Source organism: Amblyomma maculatum, chromosome 4 (assembly GCF_055883805.1).
Source record: "Amblyomma maculatum isolate TAMU_Amacu chromosome 4, ASM5588380v1, whole genome shotgun sequence".
NCBI lineage: Eukaryota > Metazoa > Arthropoda > Arachnida > Ixodida > Ixodidae > Amblyomma > Amblyomma maculatum.
The window spans coordinates 131,745,861-131,765,142 of NC_139347.1; the positions used below are offsets into that span (position 1 = coordinate 131,745,861).

The window sequence follows — 19,282 nt, forward strand, 5'->3', positions numbered from 1 at the left end:
GGTGAAGTTCATAGGCAGTCGACAGCATCGTGGCACAGTGACATACCATATGGTGGCTCACATCATTTTACGGCTTGTGAGCTCTCGATGGCTGCCAGTGGGTTATCACACGTGAGCTTTTGTCGCAAGCTTGTAGTTGCTTCTATGAGGAAAGAGCAAGTTGTCTCGTGTGACCAGTGCGGGATGCTGCCATTTGAAAATATGCAATGTTTTGCTGGCACACACACACAGAGTAGTTTTAGTTTCACAAACTATAGGTTTGTATTTTCTGAGCCTTTAGGATGCTCGAATAATTTCAGCAGTGAAAGTGCGGTGTGAATCGAATTGAATGGCAAATACTGTTCGAAATTTCGAAGTGGCAAAACATAGCTACATTTTCGTTTGGCTGCACTTGTCACGCAAGTTGCTTTGCTGTTCCGTCGCCCAACTGACAGGCAGGCAGCATGTGGCAAGCACTGGGCCTAGCATAGAATAATTACGCTGATAGCCACTGAGGGCTGCTGCACATCCTTGGGTCAGAAAACAAGTGCAGCCCAGCGTGGCACATCACTGTCTCCTGTTCTAAGGCAGTTGACAGGTGGCTGCGAACCTGACTGGAAGCGATCATTTCATTGTCGATCACTGCGATGAGAGACACAGCGTGCACGTACTGCTAGAGCTGTTTTGTGGCGACCACTTTGGTGATTGTACCTGGTGCCTATCAGGTACTGAGTGGTGTTGCGGCACAACCTAAGATGCCCAGCTGAGTCCAGAAGCTGACACAGCGCAGTTATGGACAACAAGTGCTTTGTACCAAATGCCATTTAAGCTGCCGAGCTTGCATGAATCAAACGCCACTTTTTTAATCTTTGTTGAAGCACGCTTGTCTATAATCATGGCGCAGTCATAGGACATTGCAAACGAGCAGCTATGTCTGCCACATATAAACCGTGCATGTACATGCCACAGTGCCAAATGGTCCCTCAACACGCATGCTATGGCTGTTGGAGCTTTGGAGCTCTGTGGCTCAGTGGACCCCTTTGTGGTGCCATCTGTTAACGTTCAAAAGAAGTGTGCAGACAATGCTGGGTTGATAACGGGTGGAGGGTTGACACCTAAACATTTCTTGCATCATGTTGCACACCGATGACGGCACAACAATACCGGAGCGTACGAGTCCAAATGATTACTTGGATCAGGACCACAACCAAGCAAACTGCTCTGAGATATCTACAGCCGGCGAGGACAGGGTTAGTTAGAGAAGTGTGTGAGTTGCCTTTGTGCTGCAATTGGAGGAGATTGTTAAGCTGTTGGCGATTGCACCTTTTTATTTTATTATTGGCGGCCTCTTCCACGGTTGCAGGTACTGGTTGTGGACGTTGACCGGGGTGCCCTGTTATGTGAGGACGAAGACAACCGGGATGTGGTGCCCCAGAAGTTGCAGCAGTCTCTCTGCATGGCGCTTAGCCTGGCCAAGAACATGACTGGTGGGTGTACCCCATTCGATACTGGGGCCAATACATAAAGAACAAGGTTTCCTTCTTTAGTCACATGCTAAATTGTCATACACTGGCTCTTTCCTTAGTTTTGAAAATTCGGCACTCCTATCTCTTAAGTTTCCTGTGGGGAAACTGTGGGGGTTGTTGCAAATCTGACATGCCCATTCTCCAAGCTGCTCAAAAGGGTAGTTCTCAAACTACCTTCTGGGTGGCAAGGTGTGTCCAATTTGAGCTTGGCAGTGTGTGCCAATTCATTCTTTACACTATATGAATATAAGATAAATATTTTAGACAAAGGTAAGGGGCTAAACGTTAATTGTTGCCCATATGTGTTTAAAATATTATGTGACTTTGCAGATATTTGAAATTTCAAATACAAGTCGAATATGCTTATTAGTTGATTCTTATCCATATTCGAAAAACTGACATTCGGAATTTTCCGAATGTTCGAAAATTGCAGACTACACTGGAAATTTTCAAATTCACCAGTTTCACTGCACTCCGTGCTTCATTGCAATAATTGATCACATGACTGTGCTGTGCCTGCCATACATAAAATGCGCCTACTAAGGACAAATCAGAGGGCTATAGAACGAAAAATGGTAGGGATAACATTAAGAGATAGGAAGCGTGCAGAGTGGGTCAGAGAAATAACTCAAGTTACTGACATTCTAGCGGAAATTAAGAAGAAGAAATGGGCATGGGCAGGACATGTAGTGCAAAGAGAGGATAACCGATGATCGCTTAGGGTAACAAAGTGGATTCCAAGGGAAGGAAAGCGTAGCAGGGGGCAGCAGAAAGTTAGGTGGGCGGATGAGGTTAAGAAGTTCGCAGGGGTCAAGTGGATGCAACTAGCACAGAACCGGGTTAATTGGAGAAATATGGGAGAGGCCTTCGCCCTGCAGTGGGTATAGTCAGGTTGATGATGATGAAGACAATGCAGTGAAACTTGAAATTTCTCCAACCATCACTTTTTTATTTTAAAAAAGCCCGACGTTTCGGAGCCGGCTCAGCTCCTTCTTCAAGGGTGCATGACACGGGGCTTCAGGCGTCATGCAGCTATAAGTAAAGGAATGGTGGGTGGATGGGGAGAAGAAGGGGAAAGGGGGGGAGGTGAGATGGAGTGTGAAAGAAATGAGAAGGAGGGGGGAGTGAGGGTTAAGACGAGTCACGGTACCGCAGATGCAGGGGTGCTCGCTGGCATCTTTTTTCTTCTGTGAAGTGGTCAGGAGGGAGCGAAGATCTTGCAACTATACAGCGGGAAGGTTGCCTACTGTCCAGCTGATATTATTTGCGGTTGACTGTACAGTAAAAGCTTGTTAAAACATACCCGCTTTAACAGTAGTTTCATTTTAAAAGTTGTAAAGTCAAGTCCCCGACTCGGCACCTATTCAATATAATGCATTTCGCATCCACATAAACCGTACCAGTTTATGGCGGACGTATCAGGTAGCATGTACCATTTTCACTCTTTGTTGTACTATTTACAGCGTTAGTACCGCCTCACAAAAGACTGTTTGACTAGCGTTGTGACAAACCTTCATAAACGCGACCGATGCAATAGCAAGCTACATAGTCATTGACAAATCAGAGAAAAGTTGCGATGATGGTAATACAACTTGCGGCAAGCGCGCCAATCCAAGCCATAAACTAACTGTGGCCTCCGAGCGCCGTGCTGCACTAGACGATCATGGAGTATCCACATACTCCGTCTTTCCCCTAGCGGGCCCTGTTTCGGACCAGTCCGAGCGACCACTCCTTCTTGCTCCGTGCCTCTTGCACGCCTAGGCCTTGGTTTACTTTCGTACGTGTGACGAGGTGACTTTGAGCGGTGTGTGTCACGAGTTCTCCATCCGTCTGCATCATGCCGAAGCTTGGACAGAAACATCGGGTGCTTAGTATAAATGACAAGGTGGAGATTGTCCGTGCCGTCGAGAGAGGGGCAAAAAATTCTGTGCTGGCACGTGAGAGAGACTTGCTGCTAACTACTGTCTGTGGCATTTGGAATGCCAGAGAAAATACTCGGCAGTGCTGCTGCGACTGCGAAGAGATGTTGAGTGCGAGGATCAACATTTTCGGATGTGGAGGCGGCACTGGTGTGATGGCTGAAAACAGCTCGGTCGAAAAACCTACCAGTTAGCGGACCTCTCCTCCTGGAGAAAGCCCTGGTTTTCACCTTGCAACTCAACCATGACAACTTCGTGTGCAGCAATGGCTGGCTAACCAGATTCAAAGCAAGGCTCGGAATGAGCACAAAGACCGTAGCTGGAGAAGGCGCAGAAGATTGGAGGAATGGCCAGTTTGGACAAATTTTGGAAGACTATGCACCTGATAACGTATTTAACCTTGACGAGTTCGCACTTTTTTTCAAGCTGTTGCCGAATAGAATGCTTGCATTCAAGGGAGAACCGTGCACCGGCGGCACTTACCAAGGACCGCATTACAGTTGGATTCACATGCAATATGTCTGGAAGCGAGAAATTGCCACTTCTCATCATTAGCAAGTCAGCCAAGCCAAGGTGCTTTAAAGGCGCCTCACTGCCATCAGGAGTCCTTATAGGAATAACACCAAGGCATAGACGACTAGGAAGCTTTTTGAAGAGTATGTGCGCTTCATTGACCGCCATTTTGAGGCGAAAGGAAGAAATGCTGTTATTCCTGACAACGCATCGGCACACGTTGCGGTGGATGGCCTCAAGGCACTGAAGCTGGTGTTTTTGCCACCAATCACCACAATTGCCCAGCCCTTGGACCAGGGCATCATTAGAGCTGTCAAGCAGCTCTACAGGAAGAACCTACTGCGCAGGATGCTGCTTGCACTGGAATGCGGCAAGGTGTACGCCATTGACCTGCTGGGTGCGATTCACCTGCTGGAAAACTCATGACGGTAGGTCGACTCTGCGACCGTGCAGAACTGTTTTAAGCACGCAGGTTTTCGCGAAGTGTGCACGGGTGACGCAGACGACGCAAGCTACATCACCGCCATCCCGAACCAAACATTTGAGAGCCTGCTGACCGAAGTACTTGAGAGGGAAGGTTCTTCAGAAGGCATTACCTTCTCTGAATTCAGAGACGTCGACAACGAAGTGGAAACTTCGCCAGACATGTTCGATGAAGCCATTGTTGCCTCAGTGGTGCCGGAGGTGGCTCCAACTGACAGTAACGACGACGACGACACAGAAAGTGTGGAAGATTCGGGCTCAACAGTGGCAGAAGCTGCGCGCGCTGTGAGCGTCATGTGGCTGTTCGCCGAAAAAACTGGACTGGCTGAGAAGCTGGCTCGCGGCCTGAATGAGTTTGAAGCTGCTGTTGTCGCTGCTAAAGCACCGCGGCGTCAGATTAAGATTACCGACTTTTTCAGTCCAAAATAAAGGCTGCATTTTTTTTTTCAACCTACTGCCCATTTCCGCTTGTTTTCTGGCAGGTAAGTGGATAATTTTACGCTACTCCTGTTAAGACGTAGTACCATTTAGTACGTAGTTTTTTCGAGTTCCGGCCAACTACGGCTTACCGAGGTTTTACTCTATACGGCAAGACTAGAAAGGCGTCTTTTCCGGTAATTGGTCTCAGTCTCCAGAATGAACGCTTCATCGAAATTTATTCCGTGGTCGGAATCTTCTGAATGTTCAGCTACGGGCAAATCTCAGATTTGGTGCAGTCAAATCTTTCGAAATGCTTAGCTTTCAACCTTTAAATCAATGCAGCACCTGCTAAAATAAACATCATCACCATCAGCCTTACTATACCCACTGCAGGGCGAAGGCCTCTCCCATATTTCTCCAATTGATCAAGTCCTGTCCACACTTTCAGGAGCACTGCAATGAATGTGCACCAAGGAATGCCACGCGACAGGAGTTGCACCATACCACCAATACCACATTTACAGCACTGTAATGAATGTGCACGGCGACACCGTACCACCAATCCCACACTTGCAGGAGCACTGCAGTGAACATGCGCCAAGGAAAGGAAATTTCTACTGCGTGGCACAAGCTCTGGCCTTGCTGGCAAAAGCTACACAAGGAGCGAACAATGTGCTGTGTGCAGCAGCAACGCTCAGACTTTCGCATTTTTTAGTGCACACTCTGCAGTGCTCTCAGAAGTTGTTTATTTATTTTAATCATTCTGGGCGAGCCAGTACTCTGGCCCAAGCTGGAAAGGGTCTGAACAAAATTTGAAGCAAGTAAACAGACATACAGTAGACTGGCGATAAATCCAACTCTGATAATTCGTACTGCCGGTTAATTCAAACAAGATTCAAATTTTGGTTGGCCTGCTATTTTTTCAACATATTTAAAGCCGTTTAATTCAAACTTCCTTATTCGGCTAATTTGTACTTTTTGCATCTCCATACCGAAAAATATTTGGTACTTTACTGTCACTAGCTGAAAATTTGTGTTCTTATATCTACTGTAGCAGATGCTAAGACGCTGCAGGCGCCGATGCAGTTGTTGGCAACGCGGCTCACCATGGGGATGGCGTTTTTTTCCGTGCACTGAATACGTTTCTCATCTCAAGGCATTGTGAGCGACCACGCAACATTTAACACGTTGCTAGAAACTGTTTAGAGGGCACGACAAGAGATCATAAATGCGGCAATCGCAGAAGTGGTGAAAGGCCAGCACACCACACGAAGCACAAAGACAGCCAACGAGAACAAAGAGCTGGAGCAGACGACGCGGGGGAGGCAGTTGGCGGAAACCAGCGTTTCAGCGGGCGCAGCAGCCAATTGCAGTCGCCCGATCCCCCGCATTCTCGCAGAGCGCTCACTTTGACCAATCGCAGCCTTGAATTCGAGCCCGGGAAACTCGAAAGCCGCCACGAGGCTCGGAATTAGAAGCAAGCCATGCCTCAACCACGCTACTGTCATTGCATCTGAGAGTGGCAAAAAAAAAAGCAAAAAAAATCACAAAAGGCCAAGATGGCAGCGCTCGGTTCGGCGGGAGAGGAATGGTGCGCGCACAAAGGTTGGGAATTTTCGGCGCTTGCTCGCTGCTCTCCGGCTGCCGCCGCTTGTTATATTTCAGTATTTCTATGAGTTAGGCATTGATAATTACAGAAAGGATAGTTCATGAGACATCCTGCCAAAATATTTAATATTCCAAAAATCAACTGTTTTGCGATTTTTCGGTTTTCAAAGGTTGTCTCCCTTAAGATGTACAGTCAGCCATAGATGGCAGTGAATTCGTGGACCTTTTTTGATCTGTATTCAAATTGCAGTATTTTTTGAAATGTGAGTGTACTGTTGGTCACCAAACTCACAATGCTGCTACAACTTTCTGTTTCTCAAAGGTCTTGTCAAGGTTTCAATAAATTTGTTGAGGTCCTTTCACCTTTTTTGCTCTGTTTATATTGTGTCGTTAAGGTACAGAAATGCTTATAAATGAGATTCAAATGGGTGCCTATTGTGTGCGGTAATCTTGCCCAAAGTCACATATATGAGAACTGATAATTCAAACAAAACCCTGGGGTCTCTTTGAGCTTGAATTAATGAGAGTCTACTGTTTACATCAAAAGCAATTGCAAACATCAAATAATCATGAAATTTGAAAATGCGATGAAAACACGTTTCAGCTTATTAGAGAAATCATAACTGACAGTGATATTTGGAAGGGCATTCCATTCTTCTATTGGTCTAGGAGTTGTTCTGGATGTGTTACGATAAAGTTTTCTACTGTTTTTTGCTCCATGCATGGTGTTTTGGCAAATTAAACAAAACAAGCAGATTGAACAATACGTTGCTGCCCCCCCCCCCCCCCTACGCAGCATTGCTCATAAGGATCATAACGACATGCTCATAAGAGTTGTTTAAAAGCAATCCGTATTGCTAGTGCTAACGAACACCAGCATTGAGTGTGTACTAATTGTGTTTCCTTTTCGTCCACTGAGTGCTTCACTGCATGGTATGGTACGGTACTGGTGGCTTGCTTTAGCTCGTGTGGGTCCGCCTGTGTGTTGCATTTTTCATCCCGCGTTAGAGATGTGTCGGCCACTGCGTGGGTGGATGTTTTCACTGTGTGAGACCCTGGGTGCCTCTCTCCACTGCTCACACCCAATGGCTCACTTGTGCCAGTGCTGTAGGGAGACATATTGCGTGCCTTTTCAGATCCAACAGGCCGAGTGCGGGACATGATGATCACAGAAGCCTTTATCCGCCTCTTTGTGGAGTTGGTGGGCCACTGCGACCAGCACATCAGCCTCTCGGACGACCTCAAAGAGTCCTCCTTCCAGGTGATCCTTCCTTCTGCTTCAGTAAAGCACACACCAACCTTGACAGTGTCACGCAATCCGTGAGGTTTGTTAGGTACAGTGAAATCTCATTAATGCACTAATACTGGCAACATGGTTCCAGCCCACGGCCTTGTAATTCTGTGCCATCGTACGCTCATTTATTCGGTCATGGGTGGGTCTCTCCGGATGATTTGGAAGGGTGATTGAGTAGAGGTACAACCGTTGAACCCAGCAATCACCAAAAGAGACCTCCGCAAACCTGAATTGCATGAAACAGGGATGTCTCGACACTCTATGCATGCTATAGCAAGCATGACGATGGTGTGAAGAGAGGATAACTGATGGTTGCTAAGGGTAACAAACTGGATTCCAAGGGAAGGAAAATGTAACAGTAGGCAGAAGAAAATTAGGTACGAGGGTAAGGTTTAGGAACTTTTCATCGGTCATGTTTATGCAGTTAGCACAGGACAGGGTTAATCGAGAGAATATGGGGGAAGGTTCCGCTCTGCAGTGGGTATGGTCTAACTGATGACGATTGAAAAAAAAAAAAAATTATTTCCAGTAACATACAGGAAATGGGCCTCGGACGAAAAGCTACAAGAGCTTGAAATGATGATGGTTTTCAGAAGGCCAGTGATCTGTTGAATTGGGCCTGCAGTCAGAAGGTCATCAAAATCGACCTGGTGAACGCATAGAATGAATCGGATACATCATGCAGTATGACTGTCGTTTGAAAACCATCGCAGCAGGGCCACGTTTTCTTTCCTGTAAATGAATTATAGAACGCTGGCGAACTTTGATGCATCCGGTGAACTTTGAGGCATTCAATAAAATGCTGGTTGTGTTCGACAAGAGGGCTCGATGTACCGTCACGACAGGCCATGACGTCACCAGGCGATCTATGCATTATACGAAGCTGACTTCGCCAGGCGTCCGTGCGGCGCCTTTCATTTGCCGCGTCCTCGAACTCCGCACCGCACAGTAAACAGAAGCAGACCCAGATATCTAGAAGATGCTAGTACAGCAGGCATCAGCAGCGTTTGAAATTGATTTACATGATAGAAAAGGCACAGTATCTGTCAAAATCCTCAAGCGTTGAATTGACTGATGTGAATCTGAACCATGCAACCATTCATTAACTTCGGACAAAAAAATTGAGGATGAGAGAAATTTCTGCGAAAATGACTCCTAAAAGCATCACTTCACAGCAAAAAGACAATAGGAAAAATTGTAAGCTTCTAGGTTGGAATAAAAGAACATTTTAAAAATATCCATGCTGTTCCTCAGCCCCTGTATTCACTTCACTTGAGGTTGTGAAACTACTTTTTTCCAAGACTAGAACAGCATCTCAAAAGGCATCACTTTGGCATGACGGAAAGTGTTCAACAAGCTGAGAGCCAATCAAACTTCTGCTCTCTAGCACCATGTCTATAAGTAGTGGAAACATTCCAAATGCTGCATCACTTCCTAAGGGAACCATCTATACGGAGGCAAAATTGGTGTCTAGTTGAGTGGTAAAGGTACTGGCTGAAAAAGTCTTACTGCTTTATTTATGTCCACCGTAGGGCGAACACGCATGCAAGTGGCCGCTCTCTTCAAAGCTCCATTTCGCTCAACCGGGATTTTCAATGAAGCTCTTCGTATGGCCCACCAAGCTCCACTTCCAGGTCCCACAATGCTGGTTCGTCTTTGCTTCAATATGCTGTCATATTGGATGCAAAGGCACTCCAAAGAGAGCGAACACAGCTTCGCATATTCGTCCTAAGTGTGGAGGACCGTGTGCAGTAAAATCGCGGTGATACGAATCTCACAGATTCACGAAAAATTTGTACAATCCAAAAACTCGCATCATTAAAAGGAATAAAAATCAGCATTTAGAAAAAAAGGCACTCTGGGGGATATGTTTGCGGCCCAGGAATTTTTTTATTATTATTACAGCCCTGCAACTTCAGCTCACCACTTGCAGCGCATACAGCGTGATAGACAATAGTAATATCGGCAATGTACGAGCCACACCTTCGCCAAACTCTTGTGGCGTGGTGACAGGCGATTGCAACGTTGGTGATTTCCGGGCCAAGCACCAACGCAAACTGCTCCCAGTGCGTATTCGCTGCGAGATCGACCTAGAGGTGGTGCTACCGTCGCTTCAATAATGTGGATCGGCAGCTGGCGACGCTCACAGAAATACGCACGGCGTAGGTTTGCTTCCACTTTTACAGCAGGTTTGTCGGTAAAGAAAACATGGATTCTGAAATGCATTAGCCTTTTACTATTCAGAGTGTTTCAATCTTGCAGAAAAACATGGATTTTGCCAATAATGTGGAAAACAAGTGCTGACTTTAGGGAAAAAAAGGCTTGCAACCACCCATCTTTTAGTTTTACTGGCGTCGTTTCGCACTTCTTTTGCGTTGTACCGCGCTCATGGGTCTGATATTTTTGTTGTGTACTACTTGCCTAATGACAGCTTTGTCTTTTTTACCACCTCTTCAACAGTGTGCACGTACCTTATACGAGTGTCAGACAGGCAAATTTAGTGTCAAGCCCACACAGATGCAAGGTTCTTGCTGTGGCCTGCAGTACTTTAAAGTGAATCGAGACACACCCTGGTTCATTATATCGAACCTGACTCTAGGATTAAAGGTTAAATGCAGAACTGAGCAAAATTTGCTCACTGCCCCTGTTACGGGTGTGCAGAAGCCTTCAAGAGCAAAAAGAGAAAAAATTTATGGTGTTTTAATGCATCAAAGCGAAAGCGGCTATGATGGATAATGTAGTTGGCGGGCTTCAGTGTCGTTGGCCACCTGGGGTTGTTCCCAGCAGTCGAGCTCCCTACCACACCGAGAAACCTCGATGCAAGTTTAATAGCAAAAAAAGAAATATATAATAAAGGAAGGTACTCAACTCAATCATGCATACAGAAGACACAGATTGGCTTGTTCAAACTGCATTCTGCCATGGAACAGTCTGCGGTCGCATGCTTGAGTAGCTGTGGTATTCAACTGAAACGGGAATGTATGATTCCCGAGCGCTTGAATTATGTTACATTGACGGCACCTAACTATAGCATCACTTCATTAAGATGCTGCACGTTAAAGAATCATAAGCGCCGAAGATTGCGACTGATTGATGATATCCTTATCCAGCATGACATACTCAATATGGACAAGTATATATAAATTTGTTTTGAGCATGAGATGATATCCTGTGCACATTTCTTTTGCAAAGGGTAGTTGGTAAGCAAAAGCTCACCAGAACCGCAAAACAAACAAAAACACGTTTGTACACACCGCACGCGCGCATGTAAATCACTGCTGGCTGGCACACGACAAAGACGCGCATCCACACTTTCGCCGCGGGGTGGCGACTTTCCTCATCTCAAGGCCAATAAACGACTAGTGATCGTGGAATCAGCAACGTGCGGGCCGCTTCCGCTACCACTAATTTCTCATGGCATGTAAAGAGCGACAGGCGATCATGATGTCATCGATGTACAGGCATGGCACCGCCTTAAACTGCTCCTCGCACATACAGTGCAACTTGCCATCTTAGAGTCGGCATATAGTCTTGGGCGGCTGGCAGATTCTGGTGGCCGCCAGCCCATATGACCACTGTGGCACTTTTTGTCAGAAGTGGATTTTCTAGCTGCCGGCAGGCTGCCCAAAGTCGAATAGAATTGTGGACTGTGCGCGCCTGCTGCTTTTGCCGCTACCAACTGTTCACAGTGCGCAACTGCCGATCGCTGCGTCGGTGATTTGCAGGCCGCACGTCGCCTCAAACTTCTCGCAGCATGTAAAGCTCAACAGGTGATTGTGGCCTCATTAGTGTGCAGGCCGCTTCTTGCCAAAAGCTGCCTCTTGCACATACAGCATGACAGGCAATTGCGACGGCAGTGACATGCGGGTCACATGCTGCCGCGAACTTCTCGCAGTGCGTACAGTGAGCCATAATTCCAATTTCTCTGTGATAGTATCCCGGAACTTCTTCCTCCTCCTCAGTGGTTGTATGCCAGGGAGTTAAACTGTGATTGCTGCTCAGAAGTGTTGCTGAACGCAACTTAAGGGTAGCACAGCGACTGAAGGCGGGAAATAATAACTGTGAAGGCAATTGTATAGTGTGAGTGCTGCCGTACCCAAACATTTGATGTCATCTTCCAGCTCTATTCTTGGCTAGTTTCACAGGTGTTATAGTATTCTGAAACATATTATACTGCAACCTAAAGGGAAGCGCATCCTCTGTGAATGTGTTAGCAATTCATTTGAGTGTTCTGATTTAAAAAAAAAAGAATGCAGGAAAAAAAGAAAGTTGTATAAAGTAGATTCAGACTGATGTTTCGGCATTCAGATATGTTGGCGTCAATCCATTGCACCACAGAAGTGATGGAAATAGTGAGCTTTAATTAATTGCTTATATATTTTTTTTAACAATATTTGCTATTTTTCGTGAGATGACGCTGCTCAGAGGGCTCCATAGTTGAGCAAACAGAATCATGCTACAGTGAGTTAGCGATCTTGGTGTCAATGATGTGCGCATACTGGACAGCGCGCAAGGCTGTGGTCGCGGATCGTTTACAAGTCCATGTCATTCGTAGTGGCACAGGAGTGTGTTCAGAATGTCTGAAATTCTGCACGTTTGCACACAATGCACTCTTGCTGAGGAGTGTGACGAATTCATATGTAAAATCTCGTTACAAGAGACAGTCGGTTATAAGAGACATTTGAAAATGGTTGGTTGCCTTTCCCATGTCTGCCTTGTTAACAACATTGCATATAAGAGACATGATTACAAGAGACACTAGGTTACTAAGGACAACTTTTTCAAGTCCCTGGAGTAAAATCTTCACTATTTAGAAGAGACACAACCCAGGTGTGCTCATGCAATGCAGCTGAAGCATACCAACTCGTACATGCTGCACTTCAGATTCCCTTAGTCAAATCCTGTTCCTATTTGCATCCTTTTTGTTGAAATATGTCAGGAACTGAGAAGGAGTGCTTCCCTATGACTGGAAAGTCAAAACGACCCTGTTGTTTCAGCCACTGTCATTGCATTAGTGTTACCTACGAAGCAAGCCAAAATGCATGAATGACATCTAGCATTTTTAACTCCTCATTGTTAAAACTGTATCGCACGATGATAGCTCAGAATCCTGATGGCCTTCTCTTTCTGGACAATTCTTCTTGCAGCACCAAAGTTTTTGTGCTCAAAGCCACCAAAGTTATTTTTTCCCTCCGAACCCCACACTCTACCTTCAACCATTAGACAATAGCATTGTGTACTCTGTCAAGTTCCTGTACAAAACAAGGTTGGTAGAACGCCTGTTGCTTGACAGGCAGCAAGACTGTATAGTGGTAACTGATGCGAAGTTTGCTGTTCAGGTGATTTCAGGTGTCTGGAATGGCCTCAGAAGTGAAGCTGTGAAAAACTGTTTCAGACAAGCAGACTTTAATTGTGACACGATGTAAGAGGACCCATATATGAATACTGTGGAGAGCTTCCTTGAAGATAAAGCTTGGGCAAGCATCCAAGAGACTGCTGAGGTACCAGAATCTTTTGAGGAATTCGTATCTGCAGATGTAGATCTCGTGTGCTCCCGGAGAGCTTACAGACTGTAATTCTCGTGCAAGTAAATAGCACATGTGTCATAGAGGGTGACTATGAGGACACTTCACAGGAAAAAGTGTAAGCATCTGAGGGTGATGAGCATATAAGAATGCTTCAAAGGTATTATGAGCTTGCAAAGTGAAGAGCTTTACCTCCAGAATTTGGGAAGGAATACACTCTGCACTTACAAAAATACATAGTAGTATAAAGGACTTCTTTAAGGGGGGACGAGGGTCTTAAAACTAACTTTTTTAGTTATGGCTAGACGAAACTTTGCACACAGATGTGGTTTTCTCTCCTGATTTCAAAAATGTAATTATAATTGAGCTGGTGGTATTAGATCAAAAGTTATCTAACAAAGTCCAGAGCATAATTAGTTAATTTCTTACGCAGCTTTAATGAACTTTCTCATTGCATTTCGTTGCTTTTAATTACATAGATTGATAGCCAAAGTCTTCCCATACCTGATGACATCCTTCGTTTTCCTCAAAAAGGCATGTCATTCTCACATACTATGGTGAGAGTAAAAGGCTGCATTATTTGAAACGAACTCATTAAGCTAATCTCAAATTGACATTTATCCATTGCCTAAACTAAAGAACTAAAAATGTCATCGGGTACTTCATTTCTCTCTGAAGAAAATGGTACCAAAGTTATTTGTGTGAACTAAAAAGAAGTTATCAAAACCCTGCGAAGACTGTAGAGATCGACCAAAAATATGAAACTGAGAAAACTGCATTTGAAGTTTGACCACATATTATAACTTGAACAATCAGTAGCCTCACTGTGATATTTCTCACCAAAAATGTCATGCTCTTCCCATTTCCAAAACTGTCTTTGGATTTTGATTATGTCAAATAAAACTGAAACTATCACCATTACCCATGGCCAAGGTAGTGTATGCCATTAGGAAATCAGCAAAATTTTTTGACATGCAATATTATTTTAATGGCAATTTGAAAAAATCTCGATAGAGTGATGTAAGTGTTGGATCACCCCCTGATCTTTTCAATATGACTGCAGTGGTGCTAAATTTGTCATTGTCACTCGGCGACAATGCAGAGAAAAAGCACAGTAAGGCTGAGTGCAGTGTCCAGAAACAGCACTGAGAAAAACGTATTTGCATTTTGAGACAACCTTTAACTTTTGCTACACTGCAGCTATGGTAATATAAATGGAATCGTTGTGAGGCTTTGTTCTTCATGAGGAAGGCTATATACTAAACATATACAGTACCCTCCCCAAATACTGGTAAAAGCTTGCCACAAAGTCTAAATATACCGCCACTAGAACCAGCGGGAGAAGCGTTAAGCACTAACCGCATTAGGCGACAATTCGCGACGACATGCCGCGCGACGCCGTCGCGCGACGGGCTGAGGGCCGCCAAAGCATTGCCGCTCGTCGCCGTTGCTCGGTTTCTGGGTTTTTAGAAAATTTCGCGTGTCGCCCGGAAGCAGCTCGCGAGGCAGCCAATCGCAGAGGGCTTTAGGGTGCTCAACTTCCGTTCTGGCTTTCTTTTTATTGCGTGTGAAGTTAGTTTTCCTAGTTCGGTTTGGGCGAAGAACCTGGTGCCTTCACGCGCTCACTTCGTCTGATCCGTGTATATATATGAGTGCATCGAGATAATTCAGTAAAAGCTTGGAAGGGTAATAAAATAAAGAAAAAGGTTAGCGTGGCTTGATATTGTTAATTTCCGAAAGGAGCAGGAGAAAGTCGCTGCTTGCAATGCAAGTCGGCATCGCAGTGTATAGTAACGCACCGCTGCCCTGTGACCCTTTAAAATACGATGCGTTACAAGAAATTTCATCAGTGTTTTATCGTACTTCATGCTGTTTAGTGTTGAAAATGGGATATTTGCATTCCCTTTGACCGAATGACGAGGCGGCGGTAACAGAGCAACGCTGAAAACGCGCTTCTGTCGCTGAGCACCGTCGCTCCGTGCGGTATGCACCAGCGACAACGACAGGCGTTGGCGGCGGCGTCGCGCGACGGATCGCTAGGGGTTGTCGCCTCATGCGGTTACCGCTTTATTTACAACTTCATATGCCTGTGGCAGTGCCCTTCAAGGCAAACAGATACTCAAAATTACGATAAAACGGTCTTGCAATATTAATAAACCTGCACAAAGTTTAAGACCAAAGCACCAGCGGCATACTGGAATGACCTAATAAATTGGCTAATGTTGCAGAATGAAACTTTGCTACTTTGCTGTACAGCGCATGCAGGGCCGCACGCGGAGTCCCTTGCTGGAGCGAAAGCTCGAACTTTCACACCCCTTGAGCGCAGCGACGCAATTACTTCGACATTACTATAACAGTTGAGGGCATATCTCTTCTAATCAACAATCTGAACCTTTCTACTTCATCTGGCGTTGACAATATCAACTCGAAGGTACTGAAGAATTTAAAGCCCATTTGCAGCGAAATATTGTGCCGTATATTCCAGCAATCATTACAGACAGGTCAACTCCCTGCTGAGTGGGAAATGGCAAAAATAATTCCAGTTTTTAAAAGCGGTGATAGAAGTTCTCCTGACAGTTACAGGCCCATCTCGCTCACATGCATATGCTGTAAACTACTCGAGCACATTGTTTCTTCTAACGTCCGCCGTCATCTTGAGTCTAATAACTTTTTCTTTCCTAATCAGCACGGCTTTAGAAAAGGTTATTCGTGTGACACTCAGCTGCTCGAGCTAACAACTGATCTTAATTTTAATATGAATAAAAATGAACAAACAGACTGCATATTTCTTGATTTTTCGAAGGCATTTGACCGAGTAGCCCATTGTCGTCTAATCTCCAAATTGTCAGCACTTCGTCTTGATTCCCTCACTTTATCATGGCTTCGAAACTTTCTTTTTCTTCGCGAACAGTTTACCTTCGTTAATAATTACTCCTCGTCATCTTCTTCTGTTACTTCGGGTGTTCCTCAAGGCAGCGTTCTCGGTCCTTTGTTCTTCCTTATTTATATTAATGATCTCCCAACTAATACATCGTCCGTTGTCCGTATGTTTGCTGATGATTGTATAATTTACCGAGAAATAAAATCGACTAATGACCATCACCTTCTTCAGCAGGATCTTAATAATATTGCTAGGTGGTGTGAAAACTGGCTCATGACGCTTAACCCCTCCAAATGTAAAATAATGACTTTCAGCCGTAAACGTTCTCAATCCAAGTTCTGTTACTTCTTAAATAATGTGCCTCTGTCTGAGACACCGTCGTACAAGTACCTGGGCATTCTTTTAACACCGAACCTATCCTGGAACGAACATATCACTTCCATCTGTGCTAAAGCATCTCGCTCTCTTGGTTATCTCCGCCGTAACCTTAAAAAAGCGCCCGCTCATGTCCGAAAATTAGCTTACATAACCTATGTACGCTCCCAGCTTGAATTTGCGTCTTCGATATGGTCACCACACCAGAACTATCTGAACATAAAATTAGAATCGATACAAAACAGAGCTGCCAGATTTATTTCCAACAACTATATCCGCCAATCTAGTGTGTCTGAAATGAAAAAAGAACATGTTCTCCCGCCTCTAGAAAATCGCCGCCAAGTTTCGCTTCTGTGCTTGTTACACAAGTATGTGTATACGAATAGGCCTTCGCCGCTGCCACTAAGCAATCCACTGCGCACGTCTAGACGCTTGCACAATCATCTTAGTTTTTCTCGCATCTTTGGCCGTACGAAAGCTTTCAACTCATCTGCACTTCCTCGCGCCATTTCACTCTGGAATGATCTTCCCGATTCAATTGCATCGATAAATAGTCCTGCTTCATTCCGTGAGAAAGTGTTAAGTTTGTATTGCTAGTTCAATGGACCTATGTTATACTATTATCATGTTGCCTTTCTTTCTAAATGTTTTCTCTCATATTTTTATATGCATCTGCATGTACTCTATTCTGTAGCGACCATGTATAATTACGTTGGGAATTCGTTTATGTTTGAAATTATGTAATACCTAGTGTCTGCTCCTTGTTTACAGCCATTAACCTTGATATTGTAACCTCCCTTACACAATGCCCTTCGGGGCCTGTAAGGTTCAATAAATAAATAAATAAATAAATAAATAAATAAATATCTGAAAAAAAAGAGCGAAACCGTCCGCGGAAAATGAACGCGGGCAACGGCGCGATGTCAGGCTCGCCTGTCGTCTGAAGCGACGCGATAAAAAAGCAACTAAGTGGTAGCGTCGGTGAGGACCATGAGTATCAGCTGAACAGTTCAATCTATCGATGCTATCTTTTGATGCCTCTGAACCGCTCGCAAACGATTATACGCCGCCGGACGTGCCGCAGTCGTTCTTCGACGCGCACTCGCTAGGCGCTTCCGTTTTCAATACGCTCCTGATACGGCTAAGTCTACCGAGCTACGTTTAAAGACCAGCACCGGCTGCGGGAACGACTGAAGCGAAGCAGCAGCCGCGACGAAGAACGTTAAAAACAAAAAAAAAAAAAATGGCGTCAGTCGCGCTGGCCAATGGGAAGCGCGAGACGAGGGGCTCGCTTCGCGAGCGCGCGCTCCAGCCAATCAGCGGATCGGAAACGGCTTTCGGAAAACCCGCGACGGTGGTCGTTCTGTTTGAGCGACGTCATTTGGAGATGTCGCAAAATGCGCACAAAGAAACAAGCTTCAAAACAAGTCCAAGATGGCGGCGACCAGCCGGCTGCTTCACCCGCGGCGCGCGCGGGAAGTTCGAACAATTTTCACCCCTTTTTTGGCCATTTCGAGGCTCCCGTGGCGTTTTAAAAGTCGAGTTTACCGTATTTCCCGATCGAATTCAGTGTTGATATTTTGAAGGCTAGTGCTCAAAGGTGCAGACATTCTGAAAATGTATTTTTCTCAAAATCAATTTTTCGCCCATTTTTGACCAGTTTAAGACCCGCGTCCCCCCTTAAGCTTTCCTGAACAATTTACTGTTAATACGGGTGAATGCATTTATATGCCGATCTGTAATAAAATGATTAACACTGTATTTTTAGAATTTTTGTTTACTAGAGACCTTGCTTACAAGAGACATCCTTTTCGGGTCCCTTGATTGTCTCTTGTAACGAGGTTTCGCCGGAAATTCGTATCATAGAGATTCTATCATACCTCACATCTCAGTGTGCAGACATACGTGGAAATATGCTCCTAAGATACTTTTTGACACCAAAACTCCGACAGCAAATGATAAGATGCTGGAAAACTGCGCAGGAGACAAAAAAAAATTGACCTTGCTCCTAACCTTCTGATTCCAGGCTTATGATGTGCATTGCTTCGTGACTTGGTTGAGGATTCCAAACATGGTTTATTGACAGCACCTCATTTGAAAAGTCGGCCTTTTGTGGTAGCTGACTGCATAATCTTAATGCGGCTCTAATGGTGTTTATGATTAATGAGAGATCTTATGCACATGCATTGTTTTCATGTGCAGAGGTTAGTCGAGCAGGGCTGGCCCATGGGCGGCATTTCAAGCAGCAAAGCTGCCTACCATCCTTTCTGATACGAAATTGGTCAGCTGAAGTGGTTGCAGCACACTCTTCTTGTGCTCTGTTGTTTCAGCGGGATGCCTTCATCCGTGCCCCATCCTCGCGAGGAGCCCAGATGTTCCTGCAGTGGTTTGTGGAGACGCAGGCCTTTGAGCAGTTTGTTCGGGAAAGGACGGAGCGCCTGCGGCAGCTTGCACGGACACCGCAACATCACCTGCTTCCCAAGGGTGAGCACTCTGTGACAAGTCCCACCTGTAATAATGCAATCACTGAAACATCTTTTTTGTTGCGGCTGTGACCATGGGAAAAAGGGACTACGCTTTCTGTGTCAACTCTTCGGCAAATTATTGCTGAGAAAATTGTATTTAAACATTTTTTTTATCACGCTCGAGTTTCACTCTTGACACTTAAATGTGGTCACTGTTTAGAAGTTAGCAGTGTATGCTGGCTCTGGAGTCCGGGCAAAAAAAAAAGAATCATTGAGACACCTTGCACTTTGCTC

The 19,282-nt window shown here is 45.1% G+C and overlaps 1 protein-coding gene across 3 annotated transcripts in view; it reads left to right on the top strand.

The window, feature by feature from the left end:
- Window positions 1-19,282, top strand: part of LOC146192599 (DENN domain-containing protein 2D-like) — a 72,970-nt gene that overhangs the window by 48,965 nt on the left and 4,723 nt on the right. For 2 of the 3 annotated variants that reach the window (XR_014706766.1, XR_014706765.1), the window contains exons 13-16: window positions 1,343-1,466; window positions 7,585-7,709; window positions 9,275-9,390; window positions 18,854-19,007. Coding sequence is in view for 1 of the 3 variants with exons in the window: in XM_084602496.1 (XP_084458622.1) it covers window positions 1,343-1,466; window positions 7,585-7,709; window positions 18,854-19,007 (403 nt within the window). In the remaining 2 variants the exon portion in view is untranslated. The remainder of the gene's footprint in view (window positions 1-1,342; window positions 1,467-7,584; window positions 7,710-9,274; window positions 9,391-18,853; window positions 19,008-19,282) is intronic. The other variant, XM_084602496.1, reaches the window with a different exon arrangement.